The sequence below is a fragment of the Bos indicus x Bos taurus genome, chromosome 1 (assembly GCF_003369695.1).
Source record: "Bos indicus x Bos taurus breed Angus x Brahman F1 hybrid chromosome 1, Bos_hybrid_MaternalHap_v2.0, whole genome shotgun sequence".
Lineage (NCBI taxonomy): Eukaryota > Metazoa > Chordata > Mammalia > Artiodactyla > Bovidae > Bos > Bos indicus x Bos taurus.
This window is the reverse complement of record NC_040076.1, coordinates 82,028,979-82,048,383: the sequence shown is the minus strand read 5'-3', so window position 1 is coordinate 82,048,383 and position 19,405 is coordinate 82,028,979. Positions and strand designations below refer to the sequence as shown.

The window sequence follows — 19,405 nt, the reverse complement described above, 5'->3', positions numbered from 1 at the left end:
ACTGATCACTAAGGAAGGCTTTCTTATCTCTCCCTGCTATTCTTTGAAACTCTGCATTCAAATGAGTATATCTTTCCCTTTCTCCTTTGCTTTTGGCTTCCCTTCTATTCACAGCTATTTGTAAGGCCTCCTCAGACAGCCATTTTGCTTTTTTGCATTTCTTTTTCTTGGGGATGGTCTTGATCCCTGTCTCCTGTACAATGTCACGAACCTCTGTCCATAGTTCATTGTTAATCAGGTGATTTATATTGATTTTTTGAGTTTTAAACCAACTTACATTCCTTAGGTAAATCTGCTTGGTTATGAGATATTATCCTTTCTAATGTGAATATCTGTGTTCATAAAGAATGGTAATCTGTTTTGTTTTCTTGTGATGCCTTTGTGTGGTTTTGGTGTTGGGTTATACTGACTTCGTAGAATTGTGAATTATTACCTCCTTTTCAGTGTTATGGAAGAGTTGATTTTAATAATAATTATTATAATACTTGATATTATTTATTCCTTAAATGTTTGATAAAATTTACCATTGAAAGTATCAAAGTCTTGAGTTTTCTTTGTAGGAAAATTTTAAAGTACATTTTCTTAGAAGGTTATGTAGTTCTATTTCTATTTGAGTGAGCATTGATATTTTCTATCTTTAAAGAAATGCAGCCATTTCATCTAAGTTTCATCATTCTCAACAACTCATGACATTTTCATTACCCTTTTCATATCTGGAGAATCTATAGTGATGTCATCTCTGTTGTTACTTATTTTGTTAATTTCTGATTTAATTTCATTGTGGTCTGAGAACATACTTTGTATGACTTGAATCTTTTTAAATTTGAAACTTGCTTTATGGCCTAAAGTACATAATTTATCTTAGTAAATGTCCTATGTGTTTAAGAAAAATGTATGTTTTGCTGATGTTGGAGTTCTAAAAATGTCAATTTATAGATTTCTTTAAAGCTATCAATTCAGTGGGCTTCCCTGGTAGCTCAGCTGGTAAAGAATCTACCTGCAATGCAGGAGACCCTGGTTCATTTCCTGGGTCGGGTAGTTCCATACCGGAGTGGTATTCGTGGGTTTCCCTGGTGGCTCAGTCAGTAAAGAGTCAATTCAGTATGTACCACTGTCATTATTGACTTTATAATCTTCAAATGTGATTAGTATTCCTTCTTTGAAGAGTTTTAGAGAAAGTTTATTTTTTAGGTGGAAAGAACATTTATTTTCTGATGTATGATTCCTTTCTAGTTTTTTTGTATTGGGATCAGATAATGTTTTGTGTACTAATTCTACGTTTTGAAGTTTATTTAGGGTTTTTTTGGGTGTGTCTGTGGCCCAATGTATGATCACTTCTCATTGCTCCCACTGTTCCATCAGCACTTGAAATATAGTATTTTGTGTGTTTTCACAGAGAATAAATAGTTCATTATCAGTCAGATTTTTTAAATTGTTAAATATCCTAAATCCTTACTCGTTTTTCATCACCCCAGCTTCTCGTGGACAGTGCCCTGACAGCACTCTTTTCTCTCTTTTTCCTTCCATCTTCTAAGCCTTAGGAGCATTAGCACTGTCTAATATAGAACGTATCATGTTGTAATTTGGCATATAGAAATAGGAAATTGATCTTCATGATGGTTTATTTACTCACTTAATACCATTTTAGCCTGAATTTTACTTTAGCTGATAAACAACATTTAATCTGATCACAATCCTGTTTTTCTTTGCATGGAGTTTGAGGGTTGGCTTTTTTTTTAAGATTTTAGATTTTTGCTTTTTTCAGATTTCAATCTGAAAATCTTAGGTGGATTAAAACAAATATTTTTTGTTTTTATTTTTTTAAAAGAAAACCTTTTACCACTTTACTGTACTTCTGATATTTAAGATTGTGTCTTTTATTCCAGTGATTACCTTTGTAATTATAGTATTGTATAGTTCTCGTCATCCTCTATTTTTTGGTGGGGGGGAAGGCATTGGTCTTTTCTGTTATTAAATTTAGCACAATTTTCTTTATTCTTCCTCCTTAGCGTAATTTTCTTTATTCTTCCTCCTCAATCCCTCCTCTGTACCAGATTTTAACCATTATCTTTTATACTGTTAAAAATGTTTCTACTTCTAAGTTTGTGAGTTTTAAAGGATGTGTTTTGACTACCAGTATGCAGATGAAGCCACTTAATCTCCCTCCAACCTTCTTTTTTTCTTTCTCCTCCCAATTTGTCTTCATGTAAGTCTTTTCCTTACTGTCAGGGTATCTGTTTGTTTTAGGCTTACTTTTTAAGTTAAATGTAGTTCCTGCTGATCGCCAGTGCTTTTGCTATAGTTTTCCCAGTCATTTTCTTGGCTGCTGAATCCGTTCCTTCAAGAAAGACTAATTCCCTGGTGGTCCAGTGGTTAGGACTCTGCACTTTCACTGTCGAGGGGGCCCAGGCTCAATTCCTGTTAGGAAAACAGATTCCACAAGCCACGCCATGAGGCCAAAAAAAAAAACAAACCAAAGGCTAATGAATCACCTCCAGTTTCACCAGTAAAGTCTTTACCCTGAAGCTGTAAAGCTCACAGTGGTGGCTATATGATTTCCAAAATTCTTATTTTCAATTGAAAGCTTGAATTTTAATCATTAGCAACATGTTCCTTTTTTTCCCTTAAAGTGACAGCTTTACTGTGTTCCATTTCTGAAAAAGTTTTCGTCATACACTCAAGTCTGAACAGATACCTTTTTCTGTCAATCATCGTACTCCATGATAGAGGTGATTGGTTCAGCTCACAACTCAGTTGCACAAGTGGTTTTGTTGAGACAACTGTAGTGCTTTGCTGTGCAACAGAAGTGCTTTAGTCCTATTTCTTGTTTGATCACACACAATTTTTTTTAATGTACCTTGAAGGTTGAGATTTAATAAAATTAATAAAAAGCACTGCTTCATCAAAGACAGTCTTTTTTTGTTTGTTTTTTTGACTGCACTGAGTCTTTGTTGTTGCTCACGGCCTTTCTCTAGTTGCGGTGAGTTGGGGCTCCTCTGTAGTTGCCATGTGCGGGCTGCTTCTTGTGGTTCCTCCTGATACGGCGGTGGGCTTAGCTATCCTGTGGTATGTGGGATTTTTCTTGACCAGGGACCAAACCCATGTCCACCTGCATTGGTAGGTGAATTCTTAACCACCGGACCACTGAGGAATCCCCTAAGGGCAATCTTGAGTGAAAATGGAATTTTTTTCCCTTTCCTCTGAGGGTATGACTATGAAGAATATGACTGCTAGTATAGATTGGTTCCACTGCTTGGATTTGGGCTAAGAAGACAGCAGTTTAACTGACCCTTGTTGCATTATATTTGCCAATGTGAATATGCTGAATAATAAAAGTGAAATCTTCATATTATTATTAAGATTATAATATCAGGAAAATGTTTGACTTCACAAAACTCTTGAGTCTTGAAGACCTCCTGTGGTCCTCTTATGAGTCACACTTTGAGAACAACTGATATCTTAATTATGCTAAATGATTAGAAAAAGGCAAAGAAATATAATCATTTTAAATAATATTTTCTCTTAGTGGTAAAATTATGGAGGGCATTTTATCTTTTAAAATGTCTTTATGTATTTTTCAAATGTTCTTTGAATTCATATTACTTTCATGAAGAAGAATATGCTTCACATTCTTGGCTATAAAATGATAGGCTTCTAAACAGAAGGTGACAAATGTTTAATAAAAGACACATCTTTTTTTCCAGATATGGAGGCTATTTGGTTAAGATTTGGCCAAAAGTAAAATAATATGGAAGAAGTTAAAAAAAAAGGGAAGCCTCAAGAGAACAATGATTTTTGAGTTGTTGAGTCTTCACATTGTTGGTTTCTAGCTTTTATATTGAAAAGCATTTTGCCTTTCTTTAAGGATCTTGAAAATGTTGTTCTGTTATCTTCTATCATCGAATACTACTGTGGGAAAATCTGAGGCTAGCCAGGTGTTTTTTTGTCCTCTGTCAAAATTCATCTTATTTACTGGCTACTTAGTTTGGGTAATCCAGTAATTTTACTGGGTCTCAGAATAATCAACCTAGGCCATTTTTTTTCCTGCACTAGTAATATGTAGATTGATGACTGTTAAAAAAAAAAAATCTCAGGAAGGTTTTCTTGGGTTGTATCTTGAACTATTTGTTCTATTGTTTTAGTTTTCTTATTCAGGGGTTTCAGTTACACATATATTGATGTTTTCTCTTCCTCTTCCTCGCCCTCTCCTCCTCCTCCCTTTCTCACCTTTCTCCCCCCAGTTCTCTGCAAGCTGGTTCTCACTCATTACTGTGCTTACCATCTAGTCACGAAGATAAAACACCTTTTTACTACTGATACTGATGGTATCCTAATCTATAAATAAAATGTTCATCTTTTTTCATCCCCAGTGCTATATTAAACAGTGATGATCACTCCTTCCTTTTTAAAATTCTGTATCCTGTAGATATCTATGAATGTATGCTCTTTTTTTTTTTTCTTTTTCTTTTCTTCTAACTTTTAAACCTTTGTGACTGTTCCTGAGTTGGATTTTGTTTCCGTTTTCTGACCGTGTCATAAATATTGGTCGTCCTCAAGATGTAGTTCAGTGTTCACTGGTTTTTTCCCCCTGTTATTGCTGGACAGTTTTATTCATGTATAATATTTCTTCTCATAACTTAGAAGTGTGTGATTGTTACCCAGGTGTTTCAGATTACGATATCCAATTGCTTACTGTTCAACATCTAAGTAAAGATGTTCCTCAAAGCTATTATGGTAGCCCAGGCTACATTTAGCTTCTTCCTTCTGACACTCCCTCTTTTATTCCTTATCTCATTTCATGACATCGTCATCTAACCATCACTCATACTAGAAACTTAGCAGTTTCATAGACTCCTTATGCCTTCCTACCCACAACCAGTCTGTCACCAACCTCTACAGTTTTTCTTTATGGTTATTGATTGTATCTGCCATTTTTTATGCCTACTCTCACTACCCCAGTTTAATCTCCTGTTTCCATCTTGGACTGTAATAGCCACCTATCTTCAGTCTTGGTTTTCCAGATCCTCCCTTTATAGAATCAACAGAATGATTTGTCTGCATGTATTAATCTGGTGGTTTCACTCTCCATTATCCCTGTAGTTTATCCTTAGTACTTAATACTAGGCTAGGCACTTAATTCCTTATTTTATGCCTTTAATAATTCTGAATATACTTTAATAATTCTACCTAGTAATTATAATATTTGAAGTTTTATGGGTCTCCCTCTGTTGTTTGTAGTTTCTGCTGCCATTTACTTATGATACATTATTTCATGAGGTGCTTTAAAATTTTTTATTTTGAGCACATCTTTAGTGGGACTTTTTCAGGTCTTATTTTGCCTGTGTTAAATACGGTTTCTGGAATTTTCTTCTTTCAAGTGCCCTAGGAGTATCCTTTCTTCAGGATCACCTTTTATGTTCATTTCTTGGCTTGATTATTCCCATACTAGGGAGATAGTGTAAATTCAAGTCCCAAATCTGCCTATAGGCAGGATCTTGTTTATAAATTCTCAGAGAGTACAAATTTATCCTCACTGAGTCCAGGCATCCAGGCAGAGACAGACAGCATTTCTTGTGATCTTTCTATGCCTATAGGCATTCCCCGCCCCCCCGCCCAATTTCCTTTCACTAAGGAGGCATCTTTTAAGAATCCTGGTTTTAGGAGGGTCTTTGTGTCATTTCTTTATGTTGTAAGAATCAAGGCCTCAGCTTGTTTGACATTAAAACCCAAGCTCTTATATGAATAACAAATTTATAAGCCAGTTTGAGTGACAGCTCAGGGCTTATTGTTTTAGTTTGCAGTTCCCTTTTCAATTTTAAACCCTGGGTATTGCCCCTATTTTGGGGCAGGGGGAGCTCAACTATGTATTTTTAAGAGTGTTTATTAAATTTCCCCAATGTTTCTAAGAAGTTTTTTTTGTTTTGTTTTCTCCTGGAGATTATTCATCTCACTCTGTATTCTCACTCAGGGTTTAGACTTAATACAGCTCTAACATGATTCAAATCTATGGCTTTAGTTTCTGTTTTTGAAGAACCTAAGTAAGATTCTAATGTAGTCATGAGGAATATTGATAAGGAAGCAGGATGGATGGCGCAAGAATAGTCTTTTAGAATCATAGGTCCTACTTCTGCTTGCTTCTCGTTCAGATAATAAGGGTTCCTTAGTTTTTGTTCTTTTTGTCAAAGGATTGTTAAGCATGTGGTATTCTCTTCTTCACATAGCATCTCCTCTCTTCTGATAGGATATTCTTCTGCACATAACCTAAGCTTTCCAGGATGTTTAAAGGAAACCATTGCTCCTCAGCTAACAGAAATGAAAGAGCACTGCTGAAATGTTAATGCTTGAGTACTTGACAAGTTCTAGTCATAATAAGCTACTGCTCCTTCCTCAAACAATTTCTCTTTAAAAAGGCCAAAATTATGGGTTGCCATTTGCTTGATGTGAGTCTATATATGATGAATTTTAAAAAATCAAAATATTTTGAAACTGAGAAATTAAATCAACCTTAAAATAGCTGGTTTGGAGGATTGTAGCAAAATATGGACAACTTTAATCACCCGAGCCACCAGTGGGACGAACTAACCGTATTATATTATTTATTTGATCTATTTCTTTCCTTGCGGATTTTCTTTACAAAAGTGTGAGATAATTGCATATTTTCAGTGTTGTTATAATGTTGTATGCTCTTTATTAACTTACAATATCTACATAATATTTTATTTAAATAGCAAATTAACTGTTTTCCCATGTTGTATATTTAATTTTAATGTCTCCCTCCCGTCTGCCTCCTTCTCCCCTTTCTTTTATTATAGAGCTGTAGAGAATACCTTAATACATTAATTTTTTTTTCCTTCTTAAATGTATTTAGGATATATTTCCAGATAGAATTACTGGGTAAAAGAGTTTTCACATTTTTAAGGCTTTTGACATAGAATGCCAAATTGCTTACCGAAAGTATAGTGCCAAGTTATATTCTCCCAACAGTACTTGAAACAGACTACTTTTATTATGTGTTGTGTCTATGCAGGGGGCCATTGGACAGAGATGTGGTTCTGATGCTTTCTTTATTGTTTCTCTACAGGATATGGTACCCGTCATAGTTGATTACTGCCTTCTGCTACAGCGAAAGTGAGTATACATTGCCTGTCAGATTCAATTATTTTGAATCCTACTTGCCTCTTGCTTATATTACAATATACTGCTATGAATTTGACCGAATGGTTTTTTAAAACAATGAATTTACAGAAATTTGATTCTTTAAAAATTTTCAGTCCATTTACCTAATAAAATTAACTTGTCCAATATAGATGCTGTGGGTATATCATCTGTAAATTTATGTGGCAGAATAGTGGAGATGAAGAACATAGCAAAAGAACAATACTACTTAAAGATCTTAAAAGTGTATGATTCATGCACTATGCTTTTTTATGAATCATCACTAAAACACAGTATTTCATACCATTCAAAAAAAGGCAAGATTTATTGTGTTTCCACAGTGTTGGTTTTTGGAGCCTCTTTGTTTAAAAGAAATCAGTGTAAATAAACTCTTGATTAGATTCTGTTTATTTAAATTGTAACTGTGTAAATTAACCAGCCTGTACTATTTCATAATTCTTCAGATTTATAATAATAGTTAGTATCCTATATTCCAGGTTTTGTTCTAAATACTTTCCATTAATGTATCTATCTTTTATAACAAGTTATTTAACTTTTATAATAGTGAGGTAGGTATCATTATTATCTTCATTTTACATATGAGGTTCCAGAAGCAGTGTGTGATTAAGCAACTTGCAAAGCTTACTCATGCTTCTTTTGAGGAGCAAAGGTAGGGTTCTCATGCAGGCGGTCTGGCTCCTGGGCTTTGCTCCTAACACCAGCTTGCACCGCATCTTCGGTAGTGGAGGACAGCTCTGAGGATCCAGGGCAGACACTCCCCAAACCCTGTGCAGCGCTGCCTTGACTCTTGGATTGATGTCTGTTCAGGCTGCTTGAATCATACACAGTTGGATCATACTAGAAAGTGTCAGTGAAGGTTATCAAGAAGACAGTTATTTGCTGTGTCAGACCTTCAGTTATGTCACAAAGGGCTCTAGCTTCTTTTTACTTAGGGCTCATTCATTCCAGTGTTTTAGCTATAGCATTAAATGTAATTATCCAGTGAGGTGTATTGTATTCATGGTTGGGGTATTGTTGAGAACATTGTTTTACATTATACATTATATTGTATTTACATTATATAGTCTTCTTTATAAAGACCCGTGGAAGACATTTCTCTTATATCTAGTGGGGTGTTGTTTGGTTCTGTTGATATATTTAGTGTACACTGGCCAGTGTTAGGATGATGCTCTTGCTCCCTTCAGTCTCTGAATTTGTAATTATCGCATCATCAAAGCTGAGTTCTTCACATTTTTTAATTGTTAAATTGATAGGTCAGAAAGTGAATTTGGTAATTTTCTCTGTCAATTTGAAGTTATGAATGATAAACTCCAAATAGGATCTTTAATATGAGTATTAAAAGTTATGTAGAAGACTTTTTTGATGGCCCTCTGTTATTCAGAATGAATTTTTTTCTGCTACACTCTCTGTAGGGAGCTAAGTTTGAAGTAATAAACATCTGTTTTGAAATTAGCCCTTCCAGGAAACAAAGTCTGCACCCTGAAGAGTAATCCCTAAGTACAGAGAGAAACACAAGAGCCAAAAACTTTTTTTGTATGTACTTTTCTTTCTCACTCTTTCTCTGATACTCTAATAAATATTCTCCCAGGATGATGAGAAAATGTCTTAGAATTTTATTTTTATTTGAAGTTATAGATGCAGATAGGAGTTGCTGAGTTATGTTTTTCTTGCTTCTTTATTATAGCCTCTTACTGGTTAAGAAAGAAACGTAGTTTTGCCGTTAATCTTACCAGCACTGCATGCTGCAGTTTGTCACAGGAGTGCCTTATTTGTCAACTTTTTGCTCTGGTTACTGAATTTTTAGCTCTTTAATTCTCCTCCAGACTTTTTGTGCTGAGCTGAACTATATAATTATCTTTCCTAGCATGTTGTTTTTAACAACACATTACAGAGTGCTGCTGCTACGTTGCTTCAGTCATGTCCGACTCTGTGCGACCCCATAGATGGCCGCCAACCAGGCTTCCCGTCCCTGCTATTCTCCAGGCAAGAACACTGGAGTGGGTTGCCATTTCCTTCTCCAATGCATGAAAGTGAAAAGTGAAAGTGAAGTCGCTCAGTCGTGTCCGACTCTAGCGACCCCATGAACTGCAGCCTACCAGGCTCCTCCGTCCACGGGATTTTCTGGGCAAAAGTACTGGAGTGGGGTGCCATTGCCTTCTCCGATTACAGAGTGCAAGGGCTAGCAAATACAACGTTTTCCTTAAATTCATTAGAGTTACTTTGTTACTCTTATTTTATCTTTCTGATAGTAAAGCTTCATTAATCTCAGTTTCTTTTACTTGGCTACTAGTTGGTAATCACAAAAATGTAATGGACTATTGATTTAAAATGAAACTAACATGAAAAATACTCCAGTAAATGTAAAGCAAAGGGGAAAATGATGCAAAAATTACATTTGTGGCTATGAGAAAAAAAATTAATGGATACAGACCCCCCCCCCCAATATTACAAATACTGTTTATTGAAAAGCAGCATAAAGCAAACCTAGAGCCTATTATACAAAGTGAAGTGAGAAATACAAATACCTTATATTAATGCATATATATGGAATCTAGAAAGATGGTACTGATGAACATACCTACAGGGCAGCAATGGAGATGCAGATATAGAGAACAGGCTTTTGGACGCAGTAGGGGAGAGAGAAGGTGGGATGATTTCAGAGTGTAGCACTGAAGCATGCTTACCATATGTAAAGTATATGGCCAGTGAGAATTTGCTGTATGATACAGGGAACCCAAAGCCGATGCTCTGTGACAACCCAGAGGGATGGGATGGGGAGGGAGGTTTAAGAGGGAGGGGACACATGTATACCTATTGTCGATTCATGTTGATATATGGCAGAAACCATCACAATATTGTAAAGTAATTGTCTTCCATTAAAAATAAAATAAAAGCCTATTGGGACTTCCCTGATGGTCCAGTGGCTAAGACTCCAGTGTAGGGGGCCCAGGTTCGATCCCTGGTTGAGGAGCTAAATCTCACATGCTGCAACTAAGACCTAGCATAGCAAAATTAAAAAAAAAAAAAAAAATCAATAAAATAAAAGACTTAAAAAAAAAAAAAGAAAGCATTGTGGGGTTCTGTGCAGTTGTAGCCAGTCCATTTATCATTTGTCCCCTTCCAGGACTTCAGGTGAGGCAAGTCCCCATCCCATTACTTTCAGAATCTACTCTTCTCCTTTTTGTGGAACTTGTCATAAAAGACCACATCTGTGGATGAACCATCTACCACTTTCACAGCTGACGTGAGGCACATACTGTAATTACATATGTGTAATATGTAAATATGTAAAGGTTACACACTTAGCAAATAAATAAGTAATCACTCAATCCTAACAGATAAATAGAATTAGCACAGTTACTGTATTTAAAAAAGAGAGAATTAAAGAATCAGTGAATTATATGTCAGTACATTGTATGCATGGAAACATGGATTGCCAGTCATCAGAGAACTGAAAAGTTACATTGTTTAATTTATAATTAAATTATATGGGGGAAAAAACCCAAAGACAATTGTCCATTGAAACTGTTGAAATTATACATTGCTGATGGCTATGTGGATTGGTGCTGTGATGCTTTTTGGAGATAATTTAGTTTTTTTTAATTTTATTTATTTTTTAATTGGTGAAACATTGCTTTACAATTTTGTGTTGGTTTCTGCTATACAACAACATGAATCAGCCATAATTATGTATATGTAAAATATCCCCTCCTCCCTTCCCTCCCCTCCCCCATCCCACCCCTCTGTGTCTCCGCAGAGTGGCAGGCTGGGCTCCCTGTATTATTTAGCAACTTCTCATTATCTGTTTTACACATGATAGTCTATGTATGTCAGTGCTGTTTTCTCAATTTGCCCCACTCTCACCTTCCCCCACCTTCCCGTCAACAGGTCTGTTCTCTACTAGGTTCATCAGTGTATTATTTTTCTAGATTCCATATATATGTGTGTGTGTGAATATACAATACTTGTTTTTCTCTTTCTGACTCATTTCACTCTATATAAGAAACTCTAGGTTCATCCACCTCTCTACAGCTGACTCAAATTCATTCCTTTTTATGGCTGAGTAATATTCCATTGTTTAAATGTACCACAACTTCATTATCCATTCATCTGTTGATGGACATCTGGGTTGCTTCCGTGTCCTGGCTATTGAAGATGTTGCTCCAGTGATCATTGGGTATATGTGTCTTTTTGAATTGTGGTTTTCTTAGGGTATATGCCCAGTACTGGCACTGCTGGGTCATATGGTAGATTTATTCTTCGTTTCTAAAGGAGTCTTCATACTGTTTTCCTTAATGACTGTATCAGTTTACATTCCCATCAGCAGTGCAGGAGGGTTCCCTTTTCTCCACATCCTCTCCAGCATTTATTTGTAAATTTTTTGATGATGGCCATTCTGACTGGTGTGAGATGGTACCTCATTGTAGTTTTGGTTTGCGTTTCTCTAATAATGAGCAGTATTGAGCATCTTTTCATGTGTTTATTGGCCATCTTTATGTCTTCTTTGGAGAAATGTGTTTATTGGTCTTCTGCCCTTAATTTGATTGGGTTGTTTGTTTTTCTGATACTGAGCTATATGACTACTTACATATTTTGGAGATTAACTCTTTATCAGTTGCTTCATTTGCAATTATTTTTTCCCATTCTAAGGGTTGTCTTTACACCTTGTTTATAGTTTCCTTTGCTGTGCAAAAGCTTTTAGGTTTTTTTAGGTCCCATTTGTTTGTTTTGGTTTTTATTTCCATTAGTCTAGTAGGTGGGTCAGAGAGAATCTTGCTGTTATTTAGGTCAAAGTGTGTACAGCCTATGTTTTCCTCTAAGAGCTTTATAGTTTCTGGCCTTACATTTAAGTTTTTAATCCATTTTGAGTTTATTTTTGTGTATGGTGTTAGAAGTGTTCAAATCTCATTCTTTTACACTTAGGTGTCCAGTTTTCCTAGCACCATTTAAATGCCACACTTTTTTTTTTTTTGTATCTTTTGACTTTAAATAAATTTCTAGAAGTAGAATGACTAAGGAATTATTAATAAGTACCCCAAATGGAAAGACTATGTAAGGAGTTGTTCACTTACTCATAATAGTGAAATAGTAGAAATAAGTGTTATCCTACAGGAATAGCTAAATAAATTCTGATGTTTTGGCATATTGACACATAAGTTAGACAAAATGATAATTTTAAAGAGTGACTAGAAGCTTAGAGGGAGAAGGCAATGGCATCCCACTCCAGTACTGTTGCCTGGAAAATCCCATGGATGGAGGAGCCTGGTGGGCTGCAGTCCTTGGGGTGGCTAAGAGTCGGACACAACTGAGCAACTTCACTTTCACTTTCCACTTTCATGCATTGGAGAAGGAAATGGCAACCCACTCCAGTGTTCTTGCCTGGAGAATCCCAGGGACGGAGAAGCCTGGTAGGCTGCAGTCCATGGGGTCACACACAGTCGGACATGACTGAAGCGACTTAGCAGCAGCAGAAACTTACAATAATGCTTATCATATAATTGCATAAAACAAAATTCAGATTATATCAATGATGAATATAACTCTAAAATTATTTCTGGGGATTTCCCTGGTGGTTCAGTGGTTAAGACTTCACATTCCAGTGCAGGGGATGCATGTTCAGTTCCTGATCAGGGAGCTGAGATCGCATCTCTTTGACCAAGATGCCTCTTGGTCAAAAATCCAATAATAAATAAAAATAAACAGAAGCAATATTGTAATAAATTCAATAAAGACTTTAAAAATGGTCCACATAAAAGAAATCTTTAAAAGAAGTAAAGTTATTCTTTACAGAAGAAATCGAAATAAATAAAACAACTATTGAGTGTGGCAGCATTTGATTAATTACTTTTTTTTTAATTTCTGCAATAAAAGTTTTCAGCCATGTTTTTAAAATATTGAACATTTTCTTTTTCCTTTCTCTCAATTATCACTACCTAAACCCTTTGGGAAGCAAGGGGCAAGAACTAGATAAAGAAGCAAATTGGCCATGCAGATCAGATGGGAAGATTTAGATACCAGGAAAGAGGAAAGGATAAATTGTGAATAGTCCATCTAATTTTTTTCTGTTTCATCATAGTCTCTGTACTACCTGCTCTCATATTGGTATTGTCTTTAAGAAGCAGTGTGTCATAAGGGATTCAGCACAGAGTTTAGGCCTGAAGACTGATTCAAATTCTGACTCCATCCCCTTGTTAGCTAACTGACTTCCAGCAAATTATTTAACTTACTCAACACTTTTTATCTGTAAAAAGTATTGGGCAAATTAATTAGGATAGTATATATATTATGAGATTTTTCTAAACATAAAGCTCTATGCAAATATTGTTACTATTTTTAGTAAACTTGGAAGTTGAAATAGGAGAAAGATGAGATATACTTAGTAGACTGAATTTCATGGATGGTTGGAATGTTCCTAAAAGTATTTTTCCCCATTCTGTTACAGGGATCTTTTATTTAGCCAGGTGTATGACAAATTAAGTGAGAATTCAGTGGCCAAAGGAGTGTTTCTGGAGTGCCTTGAACCATATATTTTAAGTGATAAATTGGTGGGGATCACACCCCAGGTGATGAAAGACTTGATTGTTCATTTCCAAGATAAAAAGTTAATGGAAAATGTGGAAGCCCTCATTGTGCATATGGATATCACCAGCCTAGATATTCAGCAGGTGAGTTTATAGGCAGTCTACTAAATTATGGAATAGACATCATTCCTTTATTGATTATATTTATCTGATTTTATTGGGCCTCACTCTATCAACCCCAATTATTTTTGAGCACTTTTTGGTAATAAGAGGTCTCATAAACTTGTATTTGTCAGTATATTTCTTTGAAGTGTTCTTTATTGAGAGCTAGATTAGAAAATCCTGCAAGCCTTTGGTTTCTTTGACAGTCCCCAGACCTCTTAGCATAGAGTTTATATTTGGTAGTTGCTCAGTAAATAATTATTGGCTTATCCTCCTTCATCAGTTTGTTCACTACTACAGTTTTCATCCTGCAAATGAATTTCAACTAGAAGTACTTTCACATGAATAATAGAATATTTTTACTTTAGAGAGTATGAAGCCATTTTTTTGAAAAGTTAGTTTATATGTCCAGAGTTGATAACTTTCATACATTGTTTTGAAATACAAAGCATAGTATAAGAAGCAAATTTTTGGACATTTTAGCTTGATTAGCCAACCTGCTGTTTGATAAAATGCTTTTAGTATATCTGAGGTCTCCAGAACAAGTTTTAAGTCCTTAATTGAGGAGCAAATATGTATCTGACCTAGGACACTTCACTAACTCTTTAGTTTCACATTAGTCCAATTATGAGCAAAGGCACAAAGATACCAAGGGGCTGAGCCCTATGATCTAAAATATGAGTGACTTGCAAAGTTAGAAGGATCAATAGGTTATTTTTTTTTTAATGTGCAAAATCACATGGAAATGAAGTTTTTGAAAAATGATTATTGTTTTCTTCCTGGAAGCTCTGTATGAATGCCTGTGAGTTTGCAAAAACCAGTTCCTCTTCTATATATGCCTTTCTGTCACGTGGGTAAGTTGGCATAATCTTCACATCTGACATTAGGTCCATTGATTTGAGAGCATGTTATCTTTCTAGCTTTATTTACCTGTCACTGATACAAGAGAAATTTCTAATTTCTTCTCCTTTCAACATTTTTAGCTTTTCTCTGAAACTGGGTTAATATATCTACTCTTTTTCATGTTAAAAAAGCAGTTTAAACAATCTCCCCCTCAGATTCCTTTCTCTCTGTATCAAACCTTCCCCTTCTTCCTCTTGCCTTACCACCACATCTAATTTCCCTCTTGCAGCCAGATTCCTTCTTTCCCCCGCTCTTTCTCTCCTTTCTTTCCCACACTTTGAAAGTATCTTTTAGATTGCTTCTTCCATTTCATTCACATCTTAATAATTCTCCAACTTTGCTTTCACTAGAGTCTGTAATGACCTCCATGTCCACTATATCAAATGGTATTTCCCAAATTCCTTCAACAGCTTTTATTCATTAATTCAAGAAGAATTTATTGAGTGAAAGCCTCTGAGTGTGCTTTCATGAACCTAGTGGACAAGGCTCATAAGGCCAACATTAGCAAAAAAAAAAGTTTGACAGTAAAAGACAAACAAGTAAACAAACCAAAAATATCCAAGACAAGTGTTCTGTTAAAAGTCAAACAGGTAAAGAGAGAATGAGAGACTATCTTAGATTGTTATAGAAAACTTTCTTGAGAAAATAGCATTGAGTCTGATTGATTCTGGAATCTGAATGGCAAGAGGAATTAGTAATGCAAAGATCTTGGAGGAGAAGATTGTTACAGGTAAAAGCAACAGCTGATGCAAAAAAGCAAAAAAAAAAAAAAAAAAAAAAGATATGCCTTGGGTATTAACATGCTTAGTCACTCAGTCATGTCTGACTCTTTATGACCCTATGGACTGTAGCCCACCAGGCTCCTCTGTCCATAGGATTCTCCAGGCAAGAATACTGAAGTGGGTTGCCATGCCCTCCTTCAGGGGATCTTTCTGACCCAGGAATTGAACCCAAGTCTCCTGTATCTCCTGCATTGTGGTCAGATTCTTTATCATTGAGCCACAGGGGAAGCCCTTCGGTGTTAAAGTTACAAATGAAGGAAAAACAACTTGATTGAAAAAGAGAGGTAGCCCTTTCAGGGCAGGGTACAGATTTTTCTATTTTATTCTGAGTGTTATGTGAAATCATCAAATGATTTTAAATGAGATTACTCTGATTTGCTTATGGGTAGCAGAATGACAGATGGGGAAGTAGAGAAGTAGAGAAGAAGCAAGGAAATTGGTTAAGAGCTAGTCAAAAGGAGGTATACTGGTCAGAGATGGTAGTGGTGAAGTGAAGAGAGATGGTTTGACTTTGGGTATGTTTTGGAGGTAGAACTCATTTTCTGATGAATCAGACCTGAAGGTGTGGAAGGAGAGAATTTAAGACTCTTGCCTAATATTTTGGCTTGAGAAGCAAGGTGGATAGTAATTCCTTTAAGAAGATTAGAAGACTGGGATAGATCTGAGTGTAGGAGAGAAAATCAGGAGGTATATTTTGCAGTTTTGAGATACTACTAGACATAGACATTTAGGTGACGATATCAAGTCAGTGGTTGAATATGTGGGTCAGAGGGGAGGCTAGGGAAGCTATAAAGATATGTATGACCTTGACACTGGCTGAGAGGAAGAGAAGAGGACCCAGAACATGCCTTTGTCTGGAAAAACTCCCATGACACCTCACTTCCATTTTCCCTCTGAACCTCTTTGGCTGTTCCTTACCACTCTCCTTTTTTGACCTCTGCTCTTCTACTTCAGTCTTCTCCTGTCACTCACTACTATAATTTAGCTCTCATAGGAACAGAGTGTGATGTACTACATACTTCAAGTCAGAGCTTCGCAGGTGACTCAGTGGTTAAAAAAAAAAAAACCCACCTGCCAATGCAGGAGACATGGATTCAATTCCTGGGTCAGGAAGATCCCCTGGAGGAGGAAATGACAACCCACTCCAGTGTTGTTGCCTGGAAAATTCCATAGACAGAGGAGCCTGGTAGGCTATAGTCCATGGGGTTGCAAAGAGTTGAACACGACTGAGCAACTGAACTTGATCCTTCAAGTCATCTCTGTTCCTCTTTCTATTTTCTCAAATTGATTTCTCTTCATCCTTAACCACTTCAAGCTCCTTTCCTCCTTTCTGCTCCTTCTGCCTGCAAAACCCCTTGTTTCCTCCTCTGCCTTTGGCTTACATACATGCATCTCTTGTTCAGTCACTCAGTCGTGTCTGACTCTGCGACCACATGGACTTCAGCACTCCAGGCTTCTCTGTGCTCTACCATCTCCCAGAGTTTGCTCATACTTATGTCTATTGAATTGGTGATGCCACCCAACTGTCTCATCCTCTGTCGCCCCTTCTCCTCTAGTCTTCAGTCTTTCCCAGCATTGGGGTCTTTTTCATTGAGTTGGCTCTTCACATCAGGTGGCCAAAGTATTGGAGCTTCAGCATCACTCCTTCCAGTGAATATTCAGGGTTGGTTTCCTTTAGGATTGACTGGTTTGATCTCCTTGCTGTCCAAGGGACTCTCAAAAGTCTTCTCCAGGACCACATTTCGAAGGGATCAATTCTTTGGCACTCAGCCTTTTTTATTGTCCAGCTCTCACATCCATACGTAACTACTGGAAAAACCATAGCTTTGACTATATGAAACTTTGACGACAAAGTAATGTCTCTTCTTTTTAATAGGCTGCCTAGGTTTGTCATAGCTTTTCTTCCAAGAAGCAAGCGTCTTTTAATTTCATGTATCCGTTAGGTCCTAACTTAAATATTGCTCCCTCAGGGATGACCTTCTGAATACTCCAGACCAAGACAGTTTCCTTTATAGACTTAACACATTTGTAAATGAACTATTTGCATAATTGAGTATCTTCCCCAAGTCATAATTCACTTACCATTTTGTGTCCCTTCTTTTGGTGAGTGTCCAGGATGAATGGAAGCACTGTCAGGGTAGAGACTAGATCTGGATTTGTCTTATGTATTATCCCAATGCCAAGGAGAGGATCTGAATATAAATGTTTGGTAAATATTTGTAGAACTAGTGACCAAAGGTAGAATGGATATGGAAAGGGGGAGGATAGAGAAGAAATAAAATCATATATTGGAGGATGTTTAAAAGTAGCTATTATACTATTTAAAGTAACATCGAACCTACAACAGCTCTTACCCTGGCATTGTGTTTGAGTACTTTAATTTCAGATTTTTTTTTCAGAGAAGGAATAAGAAAAATTAGGAAAGAGAATTCAAAATCTTCCCCATAATTAAAGCTTTGAGGAAAATAATTGGTGAGACTTACTAAATTGTATGGACCAAGCAACATTTCCTTTTTACAGATAGTTCTCATGTGTTGGGAAAATCGACTATACGATGCTATGATCTATGTCTACAACAGAGGCATGAATGAATTTATTAGTCCAATGGAGGTAAGATTCTTCCTAATTTGTACACATATTTAATATTGTCTATTAATGTTTTTTCGCTTCTCTCCATTTGCTTTGAATAGTTTGTTTTCATCCAGTCACTTTAAATTGTCTTGTAGGTTTATTAGACTTGCACCCATTGTTGTTCAGGACTTTAGATAGTCTTTATAATTTTATACCTTCATATACGTATATGCCATTTCATTCTTTTTATCTGCATAAGTAGGTGTTTAAATCCCAGGGAACAATAGATAAAAGCCTGTGAGACTCTACGTTTTTTTTCTAAAAGATTTTCATATTATTGTAGCTTTTCCGAAAGTTATAAGAAGTTTATTCTATACTATGGAATAGTTATTTAATTATTATTTATTAATAATGAATAATTATTCGATTCTATAATAGAGTAATACTCTATTACTCTATATGGAGTAATGGTACGATTGAGTAATGCTGTTTTGTAGCTGTATTCTGCTAGGGGAAACTCCTGAAAATGGTGAGAGGTCATTATTTATTAATAGCTAATTTGTTGCTTTTCCCATTTCAGGATTTTCTAGCATTCATTAGAATTTCTTATTATCCTTACCATTAGAAAAGAGCACCTAAAAATCTTTTGGGTTTATTTTTAAAAGAAACAAACCTGTCTCCATCATGTTAGTTCCTTTAAATTTGAAGACAGAATTAAGGGTTATAGATTGTGGGTATGTCAGGAAGATCCCCTGGAAGAGGAAATGGCAACGTACTCCAGTATTCTTGCCTGAAGAATCCCATGGACAGAGGAGCCTGGTGGGCTACGGTCCATAGAGTCTCAAAGAGTCAGACATGACCGAAGGGACTTAGCACGCATGCAGTGCCCTGCCAGCCCACCGTGTTATTACAGTAACTGCATTACCTGGGTCAGAATATCAGGCGTCTCCTGAAGGCATCCAGTCAGCATTTTTGCATATTTAATAAACATCTGAAAGCATTTACAGTATTATTTAAGTCAGCAGTCATTCCATGATATTTCAGTTTTCTTTTCACTTGGAAGGTGAATATCCCTTTAGTTCATAACTCCTTAAGTTTTGTGTACTTCTTTTCTCTTGGTCATTTTCCAGAAGAGTGCCACAGCCTTCCCGCACTGGTTTTGATTTTGATTATCTGTGTTTCAAATTTGAACACCTCTCAGCTGCCTTCTTCAGTGAGGTCCATGACCTCTGTGCATGCAAAAATGTTCTCCATTTTTAAACCACAATTACACTATTAAACCACAATTAG

General features: G+C 36.2%; 1 protein-coding gene across 8 annotated transcripts in view; it reads left to right on the top strand.

The window, feature by feature from the left end:
- VPS8 (VPS8, CORVET complex subunit) overlaps nucleotides 1-19,405 on the top strand; it is a 295,955-nt gene that overhangs the window by 82,177 nt on the left and 194,373 nt on the right. For all 8 annotated transcript variants that reach the window (XM_027539052.1, XM_027539061.1, XM_027539070.1 and 5 more), the window contains 3 exons: nucleotides 7,082-7,128; nucleotides 13,619-13,841; nucleotides 18,065-18,154. In XM_027539052.1, the coding sequence (XP_027394853.1) occupies nucleotides 7,082-7,128; nucleotides 13,619-13,841; nucleotides 18,065-18,154 (360 nt within the window). The remainder of the gene's footprint in view (nucleotides 1-7,081; nucleotides 7,129-13,618; nucleotides 13,842-18,064; nucleotides 18,155-19,405) is intronic.